Below are 20,041 nucleotides of genomic sequence, written 5' to 3'. Positions count from 1 at the left end.
GGATAGGTTCCACCTGAAGGAATCGTCATGTGGGTCCTCAAAGCAAACTTTAACGTCTTTTGGAGTCCATGACCTAGCATGTGCGAACAGCCATTTTGGAGACCAGAAAGCTCATATACATTCACATTTAACAAGTTAAAGAAACAAAACAGTAGCTAAACAAATCTACCATGCTTTTGTAACTAAACGAATCGCACAGAAAACAAACTTCCATTTTTAAATCCAGCAACTCCTTCTGTGCTCTATCAGTTCCTTTGCGCCCATAAACTGTGAAGTTCATCAGGCTCATTTAGGGAGTAGTGTCCTCTTCCCTATCCATAACCCTTTACAACTTTCTGATACACCTTTGTAAATACTTCAGATATATTACTGACCAATCATTTCCACTTACCAAACTAACACCATGACTCATTAGTCCTCTCTCTAAAATATTAAAGACTAGAGTTCAATCTGCTTAACTGCTATGGACATTTATCTTGCTTTTGATACAATCTGATTTTCACACGCTTCAGGGAAACCACTCTTATTTGTGTATAGCTTTGTAATCTCTTCTCATCATATTCCTCTCTGATTCATTCTTACCCTATTCAACATTTTGGCTGTATTCAAAACACTGTTAACCACCCCACCATGCCAACTCCACTCACATTCCTAGCATGCCAACTGGATTCCTTCGAATTCTATGTCACACTTTGCTTTCCGAATCACAATGCTCTTTGTATTCCGACTCTTGATGTCTACCTGTGTCTCTTCACCTATTCCTGCAGCACAAAGGTTTCAGTCGTTAGTCTTCTCCTATACGCCGCCCCCCTCTGTGATGATACCCTCTTCCAAAGACTTCTTTTATCCATCTTCTTGTGATAAACACAGCCTTTCCTGCTTGCAGAAATTCACCCCTCACATTCAGACCATAATTTGATTGTCTGAGAGCTATTCACACCTTGATGGCAAGCCACGGATTAAGGTTCAACTCTATAAAATCAAGTTGGTCTACTAAACACAGGGCACAGTAAAACCTAATTAACCTTGTTATTACATCAGCACACTGCACCTCCACTCAAAACATCTTTGAAAACCTCAGCTTTGTCCCTTCAAACTCACTACACTTAGCTAACCATTATCTTTGGCATTCCCACTGCATCCAATCCACAGATCTTTTACGTTTCCAAGAGCTTTCACTAGAACACCCATGATAGCAAAGTGGATGCACCATAATCTGGGTTCAAGACTACCCTTACATTAAACATTTCCATTCACTGAGGACCAGCATGAACTTTACTCCCATATCCTTTTACCTACCCTTCTCTCAAAACTGTACCTGCACCCAAATAGAAAGCTTGCATAATTTCATGTTTGTGTGGCCACAGACCCAACTGTTTTAGCTCTTATGAGACATTTGTTTGGTATGTAGAGTTCTTAAGTTTGGTACTCACACCAGCTTAAATAAATACAAACGCAAAGGATGTATTCTTACGAAAAATAGCACCAACTGGATAGATGGACCCCGATAAAAACTGTCACGTTCCTGCACAAGAATAGGGTTTATTAAAACATCTAAAATCAAAATTAAATACATCAGGTTCGAATTTGTGTTTCAGAATCAAAACAGCCCTAATCTTTAATAACTCACCTTTTGGCAGGTATGCATACAATTTATTTTGAATTGCAAAAGGACAGTTTTACAAAAAAGCTGAAAACCAACATGTAATAAACTATGAATGTTTTTCCAACTGAGACACATTTTTTTATCAATGTCATTCTTCATAAATAACAAGATTAGCCTTCAAGGCTGCAATTTTTATCCCACAATAGGACTCCTAGAACATACCAAAGAGAGGCATATTCCTATACAGCTGAAAAACCACGATGATACGGGAAATGCAATGTGAAAAAGGGAAACTAAGGGCATCAACATCTAACAAGTACGAATATAGGTTTACCGCCAGGCACTGAAAGAGCAACACACTGCTACGTGAAACACGTTCACTTGCACCCCTTTGGATTTACTGTATAAATCTGGCGTTGCCCACTGTTTTCTAATGTTTATTTTTAGAAAATAATAATTGCAGATGGTCTAGCGGGATGCCCCTGGGGATTTGCAATGGGAAACCACTCTTAAAACTAATAAAACAACAGTGCTTGAAAATGTGTGAAAGATAGGTATCGTAAATCTAGATTAGCCTCGGAAATCAACAGGTGTTTGAATGTGCAAAGGGATTAGATAGATCCAGTTATAGTGAAATGATATTTCTCCGTCTTCTATGAAAAACCCAGTAACAAGATTGTTAAACCTTGATAAAGAGTGACATCAATTTTAGCTTAGTGGCTCACGAGTAGGCAGTACAGTAGCTCCTCTGGACTCCCGCTGAGTCACTTCAGTCCCACCACCTTCAACTCGTTAAGTGAAAGCAAGTCGAGCTCTCACACAAAAAGAATCGAGCGTTATGTGTCTTACTCTTAGAGAAAGACTACTCTCCTCTGTGTACTGCATTAGCTTCCCCATCACCCTTTTCGAAAAATGCCCCTTTCCTAAGAAACTATTTTATGAAGTTTCTATCAGAATACATCTAATGTCCCTGTGACACCCACATTAGATGATATGGAGGGTTTAGAGGCCAAGGAAAGCAAGCATTATTGGCTTATTCTGCCCAGAATTCAATTCATTAGTGTGCAGCATAACGAAACAAGGTCTCATTACTCACCAATATTTTTGTTCCCGTGCAAACTAACTGCAACCTTTCACATGCCAACGTGCTACAAAGCTAGAACTTATGCCTCATTTCTAATAATCAACAAACTACACACTGATAATATACTCTGCTTCGGTGTTACAGCTACCCTCTAGTCAGTTCTCTTTAGCAGACTACTAGTTGCAACATATAAATCTCTACAACGCGAAGCTTTCTTGTCCCAGGGCTCTAATCTTAATCGATTTCAAAACAGCTTCTGATTCTTAGTTTGCAGTACTTCTTCAAAATACATCGTAGACTAAATCTGGGTCTGCATTTCTTGTTCTATGATCAGCTCCTCTGTACGGACCCGCCTGCTAGGATGAGGATGAATGGAGTTTTGTTCTACCATTCAATGAAGAGCATGACGCAACTAGGATATGGCCTCTCGCCGCACTTTTGCTCTTGCCATTATACCACCACCTGCCATGATAAGTCAGGAAAGATTTATACAGGACCTAAATTAGAGTAGAGAGGAAGATAACTGGGTTTCTCTTAGTGCAGACAATCTACTCTTATTTATTAGATATTCACGTTGTATGAAACAGATTCCTTGAGAAACTTAGTATGTTGGGGATGGCCTCAGTATTGGCAGTTAATTGGGACTAGTTTGTGATTTACCACGTACACAACCTTATCTTTTACATTCTTGCTTGAGGGTGGCAGGGGATTGTTTGAAGTATCTAGGTGTACACACAACATGAAATTCACAACTAAGATATAAACTCAATTTTGAAGGCCATCTATCCACTATGGGTAAAGGCCTCACAAACTGAAACTCGCTCCTGATTTCTATTTTCAGTAGAACAGTTCCCCTAAATGTATTATCCTCCCCTGCTCCTTATACATACTCCAGAACTGCCCATTTGAAATTCCATCATGGTTTTTCAATAAGATATTTGAGTGTTAATGTGCTTTACTGCAGGCCAGTAACATACCAGAAGAGATCTTGGTTTAAATGGGTCCAGTTTTAATATAATAGAGTGGTTGGGGGAATGGGGAGGGGTCACTATAGCAGACAAAAATTCAATAGAGGATGTCCCAACTTACATCAATTAACGGTTGGCAATTTGGATTACGAGATGGACCAGCATTTTGACTAGAACTTATTGGTCCTCTAGAGACCGCAGATCCATGCTACATAGTGGTCCTACACTCACATCCCTCCCTCCTTGGGCAAAAGTGATCTACAATGTTGTTGCAAAGGTCTCAGTTGAATGAAGTAGGAAAATGAATTAATGCAGGAAGCAGTCCCACAGCAAGGAAATAGTCTTATCTCTACTGTCCAATGTTCTGGTTTATAAACATGGGACTAGTCCAGCATGTCTAAAATCTTAAGACTCTCTAAGCAAAACTGATTATGAATAAATGAGAAACCAATGTAATATTACAAGTGTGCCATATCCTCTTTGTTAATGAACTGGACAGGTTCCTTACTCTTAGACAGAAACTGAAAAGGAATTTAGGACCACTGGATGACAATGATTGATGGGAAGCCATAATAGCCACCCGTGAGCTGGAAATTTGAGCTGAATCATGCTCGATTCAGTTTAAGCATTTTAAACAGGATTTACTAATTAAGAGATTGCTTTTGGAAGACGTATAGGAGTATGTAACCCAAATGCCCTAGGTGTCACTCTTCTTTTTTTTTTGGTAAACCTTTTTATTAATGAAAAGAAAAGAAAAGCATAAAGCAGCAATAAAGCAGTAGATGGGTCCACAGCACACCTGTACATATTTCAGTGCAGATGGCATTCGAAAAACAGTACAAGCCCTCCCGTTTAATCATAGTGATAATGTCCAGCATATCCACCAAGTAATTAACACATAAGAGATCAGATTTGCGAAACAGATACGTACGCCAGTTGGTACTTAATAAGCGAGCGATCACCTTATTCGGTTCCCGGTAAGAGCACATTATCGATACCAGAGATGTCCAATAATGTATGTCGTTCACATTGTGATTCAACTGTAGGAGATAAGCAGATGTTGCCTCTGTATCTATTCCACTTCCCCCATTTGTGGTCCCATTTCTTAGGGCAACCCCTGTGTTTGAAGACATCCTTCTCGGCAATCATTGCCCTGTGCATGTCAACCGCCCAGTCGCGTAGGCTCGGAGCCGCCCACACCCCCCATTTTTGTGCAATATTACGTTTTATAATGGCCCATCCCAGTGAAGCCCACGTTTTCTCTGTTGGTGTTCAATCAGTGGCGTTCCAAATATTAGGAGACATAGTTGGGGGGAGGCCTTCAGAGTCTTACCACTCTCTCTCTCTCTCCCCATCTGCTTTGTAACCTTGCTCCAGTATTGTTGCACTATTGAGCGGTCCCATAGGATATGACAAAAGGTTCCCGGTTGGTGGCATTGCCGAAGGCACAGGGAGGGGGGGGGGGGGGGGGTCAGCCCTCCAACCCATTTTGACCAATATCCCTGCATCCAAGTATATACGATGGAGGATCTTCAATTGGACCAGGCGCAATCTCATTGGGATAGGATAGCCACTTCTCTGGGAGAAGCCAAAGCATCTCGCCAATCATCCTCATCTAAGTCCCCTAGGTCGGCCTCCCAGTGTTGTCGCAGGAGCAGTACGGGGTCCAGGTGAATATTTAACAGCTTTTTATATGTGAGGGATATGGCCTTTTTAAATATAGGGTCAAGTATCAGTCTGTCCTCCAGCGGAGAGGCCTCGGGTAGAGGGGCATCCTTAGGCAAAGTGGCTGTGACTGCGTGGCTAATTTGTAGATATCGGAATGTCTCGGTCTGTGCTAGTTGGTATTTAGTCTGCAGGTCTGCAAAGGTGGACAATTTTCCCCCCACCCACATCACCCACTGTCGAGATGCCCATCATGTCCCACCTGTCAAACCAGGGCATTTGCTGAGCTGACCCAGCAGGTCTGGTTCCCAGAGTGGTGTGGCTTTTGTAAGCTTGCTATGCCAACCCCATTTCCTATTCAGTCCATGCCAGACCTCCACTGTGCATGCACAGTGGGTCCCGTGAGGTTAAGCTTGCGAGGGTTTCTATAGAGTGCCCTATTGAATCTCCCCCCCCCCGTACAAGGAGCCATCTGTCTGTTAGGTCGAGGTGTCACTTCTTCATGTTATTTGGAAATGTGTGGTTATTCAGAATTACTGTTCTATTGACTATTGTACTGATGCGCTACATTTTCTACCAAGCTAATACGTCTAGGCATTATGGAAGAGAGCTCTGCAAAAAGGCAGGTGTTCTCATATCAGTCTGGAGACCTTGCTTGCTAAAAGAGCCACTGCTAAATAGTGGACATCTACCACAGAACTACCTACCGAGGTAAGATTGGGCGAGCTATTAGCTTTGGTAACCGGGTGAACGTGAGGGCAGGTGGGGTGAGAGCAGGACAGAATAAAAAAAAGAAAGTGCTAATAAGCAGCCAGCTTTGGCCACTTCATAATGTTTTTTTATCCTTCAGTCTGTTGGGAGGTGGGGAGAAGGTACAGGGTGGGTATGGAAAAAAAATAGTGGGAGGGAAAAGAAGCAACATAGCCGGGGAAAGAGGGGAAAAGAAGAGACACGGGGAAAGAGGGGGGAAAAAAGCGACATGGACGTGGGGGGAAGTGGGGGAAAAAAGCGACATGGACGTGGGGGGGGGAAGAGGGGGGAAAAAAGCGACATGGACGTGGGGGGGGGGGGGGGGGGAGAGGGTAAAAGCGACATGGACGTGGGGGGGAAGAGGGTAAAAGCGACATGGACGTGGGGGGGGGAAGAGGGTAAAAGCGACATGGACGTGGGGGGGGGGGAAGAGGGTAAAAGCGACATGGACGTGGGGGGGGGGAAGAGGGTAAAAGCGACATGGACGTGGGGGGGGGGGGAAGAGGGTAAAAGCGACGTGGGGGGGGGGGAAGAGGGTAAAAGCGACATGGACGTGGGGGGGGAAGAGGGTAAAAGCGACATGGACGTGGGGGGGGGGGGAAGAGGGTAAAAGCGACAGACGTGGGGGGGGGGGGGAAGAGGGTAAAAGCGACAGACGTGGGGGGGGGGGGAAGAGGGTAAAAGCGACAGACGTGGGGGGGGAAGAGGGTAAAAGCGACATGGACGTGGGGGGGGGAAGAGGGTAAAAGCGACATGGACGTGGGGGGGGGGGAAGAGGGTAAAAGCGACATGGACATGGGGGGGAAGTGGGTAAAAGTGACGTGGGTGAAAAGGGGAAAAAAAGAGACATGGACGTGGGGGAAGAGAAGCGACATGGACATGGGGAAGAGGGGGAAAAACGCGACATGGACGTGGGGGAAGAAAGCGACATGGACGTGGGGGAAGAGGGAGAAGAAACAGACATGGACGTGGGGGAAGAAAGCGACATGGACGTGGGGGAAGAGGGGGAAGAAAGGGACATGGACGTGGGGGAAGAGGGGGAAAAACGCGACATGGACGTGGGGGAAGAAAGCGACATGGACGTGGGGGAAGAGGGGGAAGAAAGCGACATGGACGTGGGGGAAGAGGGGGAAGAAAGCGACATGGACGTGGGGGAAAAAAGCGACATGGACGTGGGGGAAGAGGGGGGGAAAAAGCGACATGGACGTGGGGGGAAAAGGGGGGGAAAAGCGACATGGACGTGTGGGGAAGAGGGGGGAAAAAAGCGACATGGACGTGTGGGGAAGAGGGGGGAAAAAAGCGACATGGACGTGTGCGGAAGAGGGGGGAAAAAGCGACATGGACGTGTGGGGAAGAGGGGGGAAAAAGCGACATGGACGTGTGGGGAAGAGGGGGGAAAAAAGCGACATGGACGTGTGGGGAAGAGGGGGGAAAAAAGCGACATGGACGTGTGGGGAAGAGGGGGGAAAAAAGCGACATGGACGTGTGGGGAAGAGGGGAAAAAAGCGACATGAACGTGGGGGAAGAGAAGCGACATGAACGTGGGGGAAGAGGGGAAAAAAGCGACATCTAGTGCATCTATAACAATGGAACGCATGAAAGTGCATTATAGTCAGAGTCAAATAAAGATCAGAATCCGGAAAAGCGTAAAGCGACTGGGTCAAGCAAGAAAGAAGTGTGGGCGGGAGAACACACAGAAACATATTTGAAAAAAAACAAATTGGGCACATGAATGTATGCTTAACCATTAGCAAAAACCACCAACATAACGTAAAGCAAAACAAAAAATAAATAAATAAATCGAAATCATAAAGTAATGAGCAATAACAAAAAAAAAAAAGATAAAACTCAGTAAGCGGGCAAGACGTACACTTGCAAGGAAGGTTTATAGATAAAGAAAAAAGTAACTCCCACAGGAGAAGCAGTGAAAGGACACAAGTATTCGGGCCTGGGAGGGTTAAGCAGACCAAAATAATAAGCATTGGCCAAGTCAAAAGGTTCCGCCTATGCAACATCTATTGGCAAGGTCAATGTTTATAGCATACTGAACAGCAGCAGGAGTTTATGTTTAACAACAGCTGTTGATATACATACATGTGTATGTTTCAGAGTGTAACTAAAAACGAAATGCTGCATATGTCTATGACTGTACACTCATGCCCAGGCTAGTGCCATGAAGCCATTTAAAGAAGCCACAGGACACAACCTCGAACACAGGGATAATAGGCCATTGGAAGTAAACACTGGAAGGCACAAGCCCACTGCAAGAGGCTACTAAAGGATACCATTGGGGTGAAAAATAGAAAAACCAGCAAGGTCAGTAGCAAGAGACTGTCGAAAGTAAGTTTGGTAAAACAAATAAAAAAAAGCTCTGAAGAAAGGGAAAATAAAAAACAAAAACAAGACAGTGCTGAAGGCCCACTGCGAGGCAAAAATAGAAAATCAACAGGCTCACCACCAAGCAGCTATTTGCATTAGACCGTAGAAAACAAAGTCAGAGGCAACTTGGAAAAAATTCTAGAAAATAAGCATAACCATAGAGAGCAAAAAAAAAAAGGGCTATGATGCCGTCTGACGGAAACAAGAAATAGCAAACGAGTCTTGCAGCAGCAAATTAACCAAAGATGGCAAGGAAAAACACACAAACGAAGATCACAACAACAATATCCAGAAGAAGGGCTGGCAGAAAGGCACAAGGATGAAAAAAGCCCGAGGAGTGTGGGAGGGCGGGATGGAGGAAGCAGTGAGGCAGCGGGTACAGACGGATCAAATGGAAAGCAGATAGTAATCAAGGTAAGAGGATAGACAGATTTTGAAGAGGATAGGGGGAGCGAAGGGGGCCACTGTTGAGGGTGAGTCAAAATGCAATAGACAGCAGGAGAAGGATCGGCGTGAATCAAAACAACACAGAGTTGGAGACCAGGAGGAGTGCAGGGCTGAAGGAGACTGCGGACTGATGCATTCTCAGTGCATGTGCAAAAGTAGATGAAAAGGAATAAAAGAGTATCTGATGGCCAATGATAGGACAGGCCACAGGAAGCAGTACTTCGTCCAAGCTCAACAGGATGGACGAAGATTCCGAAGAGTAGGAGGAAGCCGGAGGAGCTGATGACCAATAGGAAGCAAGGAAATGAGACACAATGTAGGAGCCAGCCACTGGTAAGTACAGGAGTAATGAGCGGGCTCTAAGCCCCTTTTAAGGTTTGAGAAAAAAAAAATACAATAGATTTTGGAGGCAAAACCTAAAAAGTGGCGCCTGCAAGCGCTCACCATATAGAAGCAGGCAAATGAGAGTGACAAAGAAGCCAATCAATGGTAAACAAAGGTCGGATTATAAACCCACTGAATGTAAACAAAACGTCTCGCAGAAACAATGCATGCCCCCGTCTAGTCAATACTTGGAAAGGAGCTTTAAATCAATTGATTATACAAGTTGTAGGTTTCTAGTAATAATGTAGCAAGGGTGCTTTACTCAACACACAGTTTCAAACTGCGGTCCACTAACCATAAATTGAGAGAGATTTTAAAGTTGTAACATGGCATTGCTGACTGACATTTTAAAGTGCATTTAAGGCTTCGTGCGAGCTTCCATTAGTAAACAAAAAAACAAGCTTTTAACATAACTTAAATAATCTCAAGTAGCAATAAGCACAAGCTATAACTAGGCCTTCAATAACTTCATGTAACAACGCGCACACTCATGTTTACTTCGCTCGATGGAGTGGGTTATGTGTATATAAAATGTTCATATAATACACAGGACAGATACTCAGATCCTCGAATAACTGCATATGCATGAGATTTGTTGGGCGGTAACAAAATGCCCAAGTCCACTTCTGAGCAGATGTGATCACAGGTGTAGCAACACGAACTCCAATTCCCAACTTCACTTGTATTACGGGGATTGACAGCTCCAACACACCGGTCCTGTCGGGGAAAGGAGTCTGACAAGTGATGCTGTCAACGTCCCCAAGGTGCCTGACGGGTAACATGATACTAGCAGATCGGGGTGAGCTGGAGGGGGTGAGGAGGTGGCGAGGTTGGCGAGAGAGACTCCCTACTTGGCGACCATAAGAGGCAGAACCCTCTTCCACCAGAAACTGACAAGGGAGAAAGGCAAGTGGGGTGGTTATAGAGACATGACCCGCCAAATATAGGTGGCCCTAGTAACCCCAACTCACCACTCAGGCCCGTGGCCTGCTGCAGCAAGGCTCCTGAAGTGCCGTCGATGACTTTGACGCTGCCCCGGCTGGTGACGGCTAGGATGGCGTTGAGTGCCGGGTGGTAGCTCAAGCTGTAGAGCCCTTCTTCGTCGCAGCGTAGGCAGCCGTCCCGCACCAACAGGGTTGCCTGTCCCCCTCCGCCGCCACCTTCAGGGGCTCCGCCCGAGCCCCCAGGACCCCCGACAGCAGCCATCCTCCCCGAAGCACTGCTGGGGCGACCGCGGCCTGGCCCGCGGTGCTTGTGCGCTCCCGGCTCGCGGGGGCCGCGCGGGGCAGTGGGAGCCGCTACCGCCGCTGCAGCACTACCGCCGCCAGTCACCATCCGGGTCCAGGAAGCCGCCACCAACACTTGGGCGAATGGGAAGTGACGCAGGAGGAAGCCACTTGGTTACGCTCAGTACTAGCCCTGCTTCCTCGCGAGAAGGCACGCCTCTTGTGGCTCGGCATGTACTGTGTAGAAGGACCTGTCAAACCTCTGCTTTGCTTTGTTATCCGACTACGTCAGTGTAGCTGTCAGAAGATGGAGGTGGAGCCTGAGACACGCGGCGTTGTAAGGTATAGAGAAGGTTTGGTATCCTTATGGATGGTTGTTCAATTTGAGTGCCATGTTGGACAAGTATGTGTTTTGGAGTTTTAAGACAAGAGCTGAAGTGGTAAATCGAATAACACGAATTAGAAAAAATAAATGTCAAGTTTTGTTTCACCGAACGTGGCACTTTTTCAATTTATAGTGTCGAAAATATGAATATTTTAGAAGAGGATCCAATAAAATTAAAATCTCTACTTTTTCATCATTTCCAGACAAAATGTCTTAATCTGTTTAGCCTGTTTCATACCAACTGTTATTTCTTGTATTCTTTTCTTAAAGGACGTAATTATAATTTCAAGATGGCTGACTTATTTCTCCGTGAAAGCAATTCAATTTCCATTTTAGTTTTTTTCTGCTTCTATGACCGCACATTACTATTATTGTTAAAAAAAAGAATCGTGATTCGGGTTATGTGACGTACCTATATATGCTGACTCGGAAAGCAGAATTCCGTTATCACAGACGTTTGTACTAAGGTTTGATCTGCTTGATTTCATCCCGGCAGTTGCTGTTGAGCTTGAATCTTAAACATACATCACAACATTTTGGAAGAGGAAAGTGGAAGATTAAAAATAATTGTTCGGAGAATGTATTTCTTCCCACTGACTTCTATTGCGGCCTGCTTCGAGTCTATTGACATGTATGGGACTTGCAAGTGTGCTGCTGCAGGATTGGATATCAGAACTACAGGTACATTGTTTTTCATTACCTGTCAGGATCACAGAGAAATCGCTTTTGACAGGCAGAGAAAGCCTGACACAAATGTTGTGCACTGGCACGCAGGACACAGGATACTGGCAGTGCATACTCCGACTCACACAAGACTAGTCTGTCAGGGAAGCCTTCAGAGGAATGGGATTTTTGAATGCAGGAATCAGGATGTGGAAGAGTTGCCTTGAAATCGGCAGTCTCTTTCCTGAATTGGGAGGGTTGGCATGTATGCTAAAATGCTATCGAATGGTCACAGACCGGTCAGCCTGTTGACTCTTGAATGATGGTGAGACCAGATATTTGTTGTAAAGACTCAGGAGGCGGTCTTTACAGAAACTGTAGTTTATTGGAAATATGAAGAAGCCCACAGCGTATTGCAACTGGCCGGCAGAGATCCCAACAGTAGATAACTACATTTTAATAAATCTTTTTTAATGTCGTGTGGATCCAAGAAATATTCCAATCTCTCAACTGTTATTAACTCCAATCAACTCTTAAGCACTCGCACCTTCCCGTACCTTGGCCCGGTATTCGCATCCAACGGACTATGGAATGACCATGTAGCTCACTGTAAAAAGAAGTTTATCAACTCTATCAATACAATTATTAGGCTACCCAAGCCAAAAAACATAGAGGTAGTGTCTTCCATTATTAAAATTTACAGACTACAATGCACACCAACCGCTACATATGGGGCAGAGGTATGGGGGAATACCATTAGCACACCTATCCAGTGCGAAGAAAATAGGTTTTGCCGTAAAATTTGGGGTGCCCCATTCTTTTCCTCTACGTACGCTAGTCATAGCGAACTTCACCTATCTTACATAGAGGATTTTATTAAGGCTCGCCCGACATTGTTCTGGCTAAGAATTTGGAAGAATTCGGCTGCCCAGTTGACTAGGGATATAATTTTGGATTGTTTAAAATGTGACAAAGGGATGGACATATCTTGGCTGGCAGGTTTCGTAAAAGTTTAAATAGCTTGAATCTGGAACATTTATTTTTAAACCCTCTAGATCACAGCTCTACCAGCATTAAAACCTTGGAAAAATTGCTTTACGCTTCCTATAAAGAAACAAGATCAGTTATTGAGCGTAATAAATCCTCGGTCGCCATATATATGCAAATTGAGTATGCGGCCCCAGTCATGCCCAAATACCTTCTTAAACCAGTTGGTTGCTGGGAAAGGGGTTTATTTTTCAGGTTAAGGACAGACACAATGAAATATCCGCTGTCATTCCCTACTGTTTTTTCTGCCAACCTCGATCTTTCCTTATGTCCATGTAATAATACTCAAAAACAATCAATGCTGCACTTCCTATTCTTTTGTTCCTATTACCTTCCCCTTACCAAAAAATTCTTGATCCCGTATTTTAAAAAACAAAGTGTTTTCTGATTACAAGGTAGCTTACGGGATGGTGCTAGCTATTAACAATGATGAATTATGTTTTCGAGTTGGATCCTTTTTAAAAATGGCGGTGCGTACTCGTAATACTATGTACCCAGATTAATTTTTATCATTCGAAGTGTTTGAAATATTTGTATTCTCTTTTTGTATCATATTTTAAATTGTACTTTTATGGATATGTTGTTTTTATCCGAATAAAGTTCATATTGATTGATTGATTGATTGATAACTCAATTGCTTGGAATTTCAGAGACGACTGCTCGAAGAGCGCAAATGGTGTTCAAGGGTATTCAGCAACGTACATAAACAAAACTCGAGGAAGTCTTGAACAATAACCACGTGTCTGCCGCTACAAGTGAAGTAAACCAAGCGGTATATCACCCAACCCTCAAAACAACAACACATTTACATGTGGAAACCTAAAAGTAAAGCAGGAAGAAAATAATACTAACACATTACAAAATCTGTGAATCTGGAAGGCACTTTTACTTCCCATGCTGGCCGAGACGTTTCTGACTGGGAAGAGTGCATGTACTCTTTAAGACTTGTTGAACTAATATTGGCTAAGGTTGGTTGTACCCATGATGCCCAATCAAATTGAGGCACGGGCCGGTACCTACTCAAAATAATACTTCCTTGTTGATCAGATAATTTTACTAAATGGCGTTTGTTCCAACAACTCCTGCCTTCCAGTAATGCTGAATTGTATTATTTGAACTGGAGCAGAGTTCACTCTCACTGGACTTCTAATCAAAACCCAGTCATTTACGTTTATTTCTGACGATGACATTCGTTGTCTATCATCAAAACCTTGTTTAATTTTTCCCTGTTTGTCTAATACATTGGACAGAAGTTTTTCTTTGTCTGTCACCTCTTTGTATTCTGCAGCGCTTACTTGCTTTTTCAATCATGTAGGAAATAGTGTGGTGTGTGCCTTTCCGCCTCTTAGTAAAGAAAAAGTTGTCAGTCCTGTTGTACAATGTGGCGCAGTATTGTAACACCATACTTTCTGTTTCAGAAAATGTTAACGTCTAAATTAAAAGCAATTGCTGTTTGTACATCTTCGTTGATAATTTTGTTACCTCTTTCCACTAAACCGTTGGAAGACGGAGAGTACAACACCACTTTCAAATGAGTGATATCACACATTTTGATAAAGTCAGACATATGTTCTGAGGTGAAGTGAGTGCCACTAGCATCTTCTAGACTAAATACCTGTTCCAAAAATTTCATTACATCTTCTGTGACTGGTTATTTGACAAACGAGTAATACATCCATTTAGAGTGGTAATCTACCATAAGAATTAGATATTTCAAATTGTCTGGTAATAAAACATAGGGCCTCAAAAAATCAATGCCTATCTTCTCCTATGCTTGAGTTGGAAACTCCACAGGATATAGGGGGCTTTTATGCAGTTTCTAATGTTTATCAGATAATGAGTACTCAGGACACTTGTCAATTAGAGATCTAACTCGTCCCTCAATACCAGGCCACCAATAATTTTGTTTGCACATAATGGTTTTAGTAGAGCCAAGGTGACCTGATGCGCACAGGTGATGATGGTTTCACGTATTTTGCTTGGAGGTACAACCAAATCTCCTCTCAATAAAATATCATTTGCTACAGAAAAATCATCTGGCACTTGTGCAAAAAATTTCAAATGACATTTTGAATCAATTTTTCTACAGTCCAAAAAATCAATTTTCTGATGAAAAACGATGACCCGTGACCTGTCGAACTTTCTCCAAATGGTCAGAAATGGTAATTTTTTAATGATTCATTTTTTGACTGTAAATGACTATTGCATATGAATTATCACTTTTGGAACTAAAATAAGTGTGTTTAGAGTGCCTACTAAATATCTTTTCTCAGGCCACCCCTGAATAACTTACTCTTTGGTTTTGTTTAAAGTCTCATCATCCTGAGAAGCAGAAACCCAAGTAGATTGGCTAAGAATGGTACTGCATTCTTCATTAAGCGCATCAATGGAAGCCACATACACTACATCATCTATAATGTCATCATCATGTGATTCTTGAATTGGTATGCGTGACAAGCAGTAAGCACAAAAGTTACTGCCACCTGGAAGAGGCTTGATTTCAAATACAAACTCCTGTAGTTTAGATACCAGCCTAGTAAGGCATGCAGATAGATTATTGCTTGACCCACCTGTGAGTATGTGAACTAGTGGTTTGTGGTCGGTGTACAATTGGAATTTGCAGCCCAGTACATACAATCTAAATTTTTGGACGGCCTAAACGCAAGCTATCACTTCTCGCTTGTTGAACCTGGCCCTTTTTGCAGGGTCATCCCTAAACTTTTTGCCTTCCTCCTATATTTTCTCTGACCTGTTGTTGGCTGTTTTATGACTCTGGGCACCTTACCACTGCTGATCAGTGCTAAGGTGCATATGCTCTCCCTATGGTAAAATGTATACATTGATTGGTGTCCATGTTTGGCTTATTTGGTTTACTATCAGCCCCTAGTAAAGTGCACCAGGAGTGCCAGGGCTTGTAAATACAAATACCGCTGGTGGGCTTGCAGCACTGGTTGTGCCACCCACAGAAGCGGCCTAGTAAAATGTGTCTAAGGTCTGCCACTGCAGAGCCTGCGTGCAGTCTGGTACTGTCGCGCTGACTGCGCAAGTGCACCCACTTGCCAGTCCCTAAACCTTCCCTTAACTACATATTAGTCACCCCTCTGGTAGGCCCAAGGGCAGGGTGCATTGTAGGCATAAGGTAGGACATGCCCTGATGTGTGTGGCATGTTCTAATAGTGAATTACAGCCATTTTCGTTTTCCACTATTGAAGGCTACCTGCTCTCCATAGGCCAGAATGGGCTGCTTGAATTACTACACGCTGTAATCCCAGTGGACTCATAGAGCATGGTAGAAAGTCATGTTTAGTACGCCTGAACTCAGAATAATAAAATACTTATTTTAGTAAAGTTTATTTTAATATCCTGTGTTTGTAAATACTACTTTTAGAAAGTTAGTATTTACTGACCTGGCCATTTCAGTCCGCCTCTGCTGTGTGTGTGAGTGTTCTGCCTAGTAACAGGGAAGGAGCAGGGCTGGGGAATTCCAGGAGACAGGCTGGCTGCCAGGTGGTGGGTAGAGAGATTACACCAGGATGGGTGGGAGGAGTACACCTTGACTCTTGAATAGACCTGTGCTCTGCCAGCACATAGCCGGCTCCGCCCCCTGTGGAGCGGCTGATGTCTCTGCCCTGCTGCTGAAAGGAAAGAGCAGAGTCACCACAACAAAGTGCTCCAAAACTGGACTGAGCCAGGCCCAGGCCCCCTGGCGACAAAGAACAAAATAATTGTGCTTTAAAAGAAGGAGCCCTGCTCCTAAGAAATCAGATCCTGTTTGCGCCAAGACGAACCTCTGCCTGAAGGAGAAGGACCTGGAGAAGCTGAAGGAGGAATACTGTCTCTCTGCCTGAGAGACTGGCCTGCAGTGGGTGCCTGTCTGCTGGAAGGAGAGGAAAAGAATAAAGGAAAAGACTTTGCATCAACTTGTGTGTTCAAACAATCTCCAAGGGCTTGCTTGTAAACTTGCCCCCTGATCTGCGCCCCAGGAACAGTGGGCGCTACCTTTCCCCCAGAAGAAGAGAAGTGGCTGGAAGCGATCCCGTGATGCTGACTCCCAGAGAACCTGTGTGCCTCTCTCCCTTTCCCAGCACCGCGACATCTGCCACCTGGGGCTACCACGGGCACCGCAAGGACCTGTCTACCTGCTCCCAGCACCACAAGTACCTGCCCCTCCGAGCCGTAGCTCGCACCGTCAGGAAAGGAACCTGAGCATCTGTGCACCGAGCCTTGGTGACCCCGCGCCGCCGAGATCACCGCAAGGACCTGCGACATACTGGTGATCTACTGAGAAGCTGACAGCGCAACGCGCTGAAGAAGATTGCCCCCGAGCTGCCCCTCCTGCTTCTGCCCGTGATTGTGTGGCCAAGACCGTCCTGAGCCCCCCACGAAGCACCGCCGCCCACTGGAGAAGAGGGACGACACCGCGACGTGGGACGCTCCTGAAAGGACCACTGAAGCTGCTGCGATCATCTTGAACCAAGAACTGAGGTACTGTGTGTGAACGCGCTGAAGTACGACCCGTCCGCTGCCTTGTTCGGGCCGTACTAGCGCTGTGTACCTGATACGCTACGAACGCGTATGTTGTGAACTTGTGTACTTCTCTAAATCCATGGTTCGCATTGTCCCAACGAAGGTACGGCCCGTCCCGCTCTGAATACATTGCCGGTGCTCACCCGAGAAGCGTGATCTTTGGCAAGAGGCGTACCGGACGTGTACGACGCGTACCAACGAAGGTACGGTCCGTACGGTTCACGTCCCGAGTACGCGTGCTCACGCGAGAAGCGTGAGCTTTGGCAAGTGACGTCCAAAACCTCGTACGAAGCGTACGCAAGGCGCTATGAAGCGCACAGAACCTCTAAAGGAGCTATTTTGAGTATAATTTCTCCATTTTAAGAACTGTGGACTGCCTACAAGCATTACAAGTAACTGGAACATTATTTGAAGTGATAGACTGTATTTTTGATATCCTGCCTAAAGAAATCTTTTATATAAAGAACTTTATTTTCATATAAATACAGCCTTGTGTCTTTGTGTGGTGGGGTGGTAATTATTGTGTGGGATACCTTGAATGCTTAACCTAATGCCCTCTGGAAATCTAGCCTGACTGCTCGCGCCACGTTACCTAGAGGGTGAGCAGGGGTTATTTTTAAAGAGGTAATCCTACGCCCTGACTTAGAGGAAAGGGTCCCTGCTTGTCGTAAGTGCATACCTGCGCCAACCAGAGACCCCGGATTCTAACATTGGTGGCAGCGGTGAGGATTTACGGATTTGCGTTCTTTTTTTTTTTTTTTTTTTTTTTTTTTTAAACCTTTATTTTCAAAAGTCTGGACACAGCTATTCAGCCGACAACCCGGAGGTTCGGCAGCTTCGGTAAAGAGGAACAGAGACGCGTCCACAGTACAGTGAAGGAGGAGTGCAAAGATTCCATTTTTTAAATAAACACAAAACACACAACAACCCCCAGCAAGGCAAGAACACTGAATGCCCATGGTGATAGCCCCCCAGGGGAGGCAGGACCCCAATCATCTACCATTTACAGTACCGTGAAAAGAGGAAGAAGGGGGACAGCAGGGGCCAAAGAAGTCCATTAACCATACTGAGCTGGAAAGAAGGTTAGGAGGAAAGCTGTTCCTCGGGGGGGATCCAGATCAGGGGCAAGGCAAATTCCCCCCCTGTATTGGTTCCACCGCCCCCAGATGGCGTGCCACTTCCGAGGGCGGCCTCTAGCGCAATATACCGTCTTCTCCCTTAGCATACTCCAGTCCATATTTTCTTTCCACGCGGTCAATGTGGGGGGGCCCACGGATCCCCACAATCGCGCTATATCTCTCTTAGCGACCATGTTGCCCAGAGTCACCCATTGGGTCTGCGCCGCATTGTGATCAGTGGGCCCCCAGACATTCAGGAGACAACACCGCGCTTCCGGCTGCATAGCAATGCCCGTCACCTCCCCCATCACTGCATGGACTCTCCGCCAGAATTCCGTGATGACACCACATTCCCAAATGATATGCAGGAAAGTACCCACCATACCACATCCCCTCCTGCATAGGCCGTCCTCCGAGAATCCCATGTGAACCAACCTTGGCCCCGTCACGTACACTCGATGCAGTATTTTAAGCTGCACCAGCCTCAGACGCGACGGGATCGCAACCTCCTTAGGAGAGGAAACAGCAGACTGCCAATCCTCGTCATCCAACTCGAGGCCATCCCTAGACCACTGGTCCCTCAACCCCAGAAGCATATCCGCCCGGACGTTTATCAGTTTCTTATAGATGAGCGAGATCGTGCTCTCGGGCATATGACCATCAAGGACCCGGTCCTCCAAAGGAGAGGACTCAGGCACCTTCTCACCCTCTATGAGGACTGATCGGAGGGCGTGACGCACCTGAATATAGCGGAAAAACTCAGATGGCCCCAGTTCATACTCCTTCTGCAACTCTTCAAAGGACTTCACCCTCCCCTTAATCAGGACATCTCCGACCCTGGAGATGCCGATCAAGTCCCATTTGTCAAAGCCTTTTGTGTGCCAAAGCCTACCCAATCTCTCAGATTCAAACAGCGGGGTAGCGAGGGTGAGCCTATCCTTCCAGCCCAGCGAGTCAGTTGCCATCTTCCACACCCGCACCGCCACACCAGTGGGCCCCGTGAGGGACGAGTCCAGGGACCGCGAATACAACGCCCTGTAATAGTTACCACCACGCAGCAACCACCTGTCCATGGCATACCCAGGGCTGAGGGCCGGGCCATAAAACCCATGATTAATCGCACTCAGCTGGGTGGCCCAATAGTACCGTCGGATGTCTGGAAGCGCAATACCCCCGTCGTACCATGGGAGCGTCAACTTTGCAATAGCTATTCGCGGCCGCCCGTCCCACAGCAAAGCTCGTTGGAGGCCTTCGACCTCCCGAAAGTAGTTGGCCGGTACCCAATCCAAAGTATTCTGCAGCGCGTAGAGGAACCGGGGAAGAGACATCATTTTGAACAGGGCCGCACGCCCAACGAGGGAGAGCGGCAGCCTCCGCCAGCCCTCCACATCCCGCCTCAGGCGCGCTAGGGGGGGGAGCAGGTTCCTCTCATATCGCACGGCAGAATCCATGGAGATAAAGATCCCCAGATACACGAAGCCCTGCTGAGCAACCTGGATCGAACAAGTTCGAGGGATCGGTGGAACCTCGCCACTAAGAACATATAAATACGATTTACTCCAGTTGATAACGAGACCCGAGTTCCTACCGAAAGATGTGAGTACGTCACAGACCACTATAAGTGATTTCTTGGGTGAGGCAAGATACAACAGGATGTCATCAGCATAGAGCGATATACGGTCCTCGTGCTCAGGCGACCATCTAAGTCCCCGTATATCCGGGTGCCAGCGTATCCACGCAGCCAGCGGCTCAAGGGCGAGGGCGAACAGCAATGGCGACAGGGGACAACCTT

The 20,041-nt window shown here is 45.6% G+C and overlaps 1 protein-coding gene and 1 long non-coding RNA gene across 2 annotated transcripts in view; one reads left to right on the top strand and one right to left on the bottom strand.

The window, feature by feature from the left end:
- BIRC6 (baculoviral IAP repeat containing 6) overlaps positions 1 to 10,757 on the bottom strand; it is a 1,973,616-nt gene extending 1,962,859 nt beyond the window's left edge. Inside the window, exon 1 of the mRNA XM_085609819.1 lies at positions 10,255 to 10,757. Coding sequence (XP_085465945.1) covers positions 10,255 to 10,618 — 364 coding nt within the window. The 5' untranslated portion in view covers positions 10,619 to 10,757. The remainder of the gene's footprint in view (positions 1 to 10,254) is intronic.
- Positions 10,758 to 11,285: 528 nt separating this feature from the next.
- Positions 11,286 to 14,066, top strand: LOC146821248 (uncharacterized). The gene is made up of 2 exons (XR_014963140.1): positions 11,286 to 11,575; positions 13,255 to 14,066. It is a non-coding gene; the product is annotated as an uncharacterized LOC146821248 (long non-coding RNA).
- The last annotated feature ends 5,975 nt before the right edge of the window (positions 14,067 to 20,041 follow it).

The sequence above is a fragment of the Triturus cristatus genome, chromosome 6 (assembly GCF_964204655.1).
Source record: "Triturus cristatus chromosome 6, aTriCri1.1, whole genome shotgun sequence".
In the NCBI taxonomy this organism is placed as follows: domain Eukaryota; kingdom Metazoa; phylum Chordata; class Amphibia; order Caudata; family Salamandridae; genus Triturus; species Triturus cristatus.
This window is presented reverse-complemented; position numbering and strand designations above follow the sequence as displayed.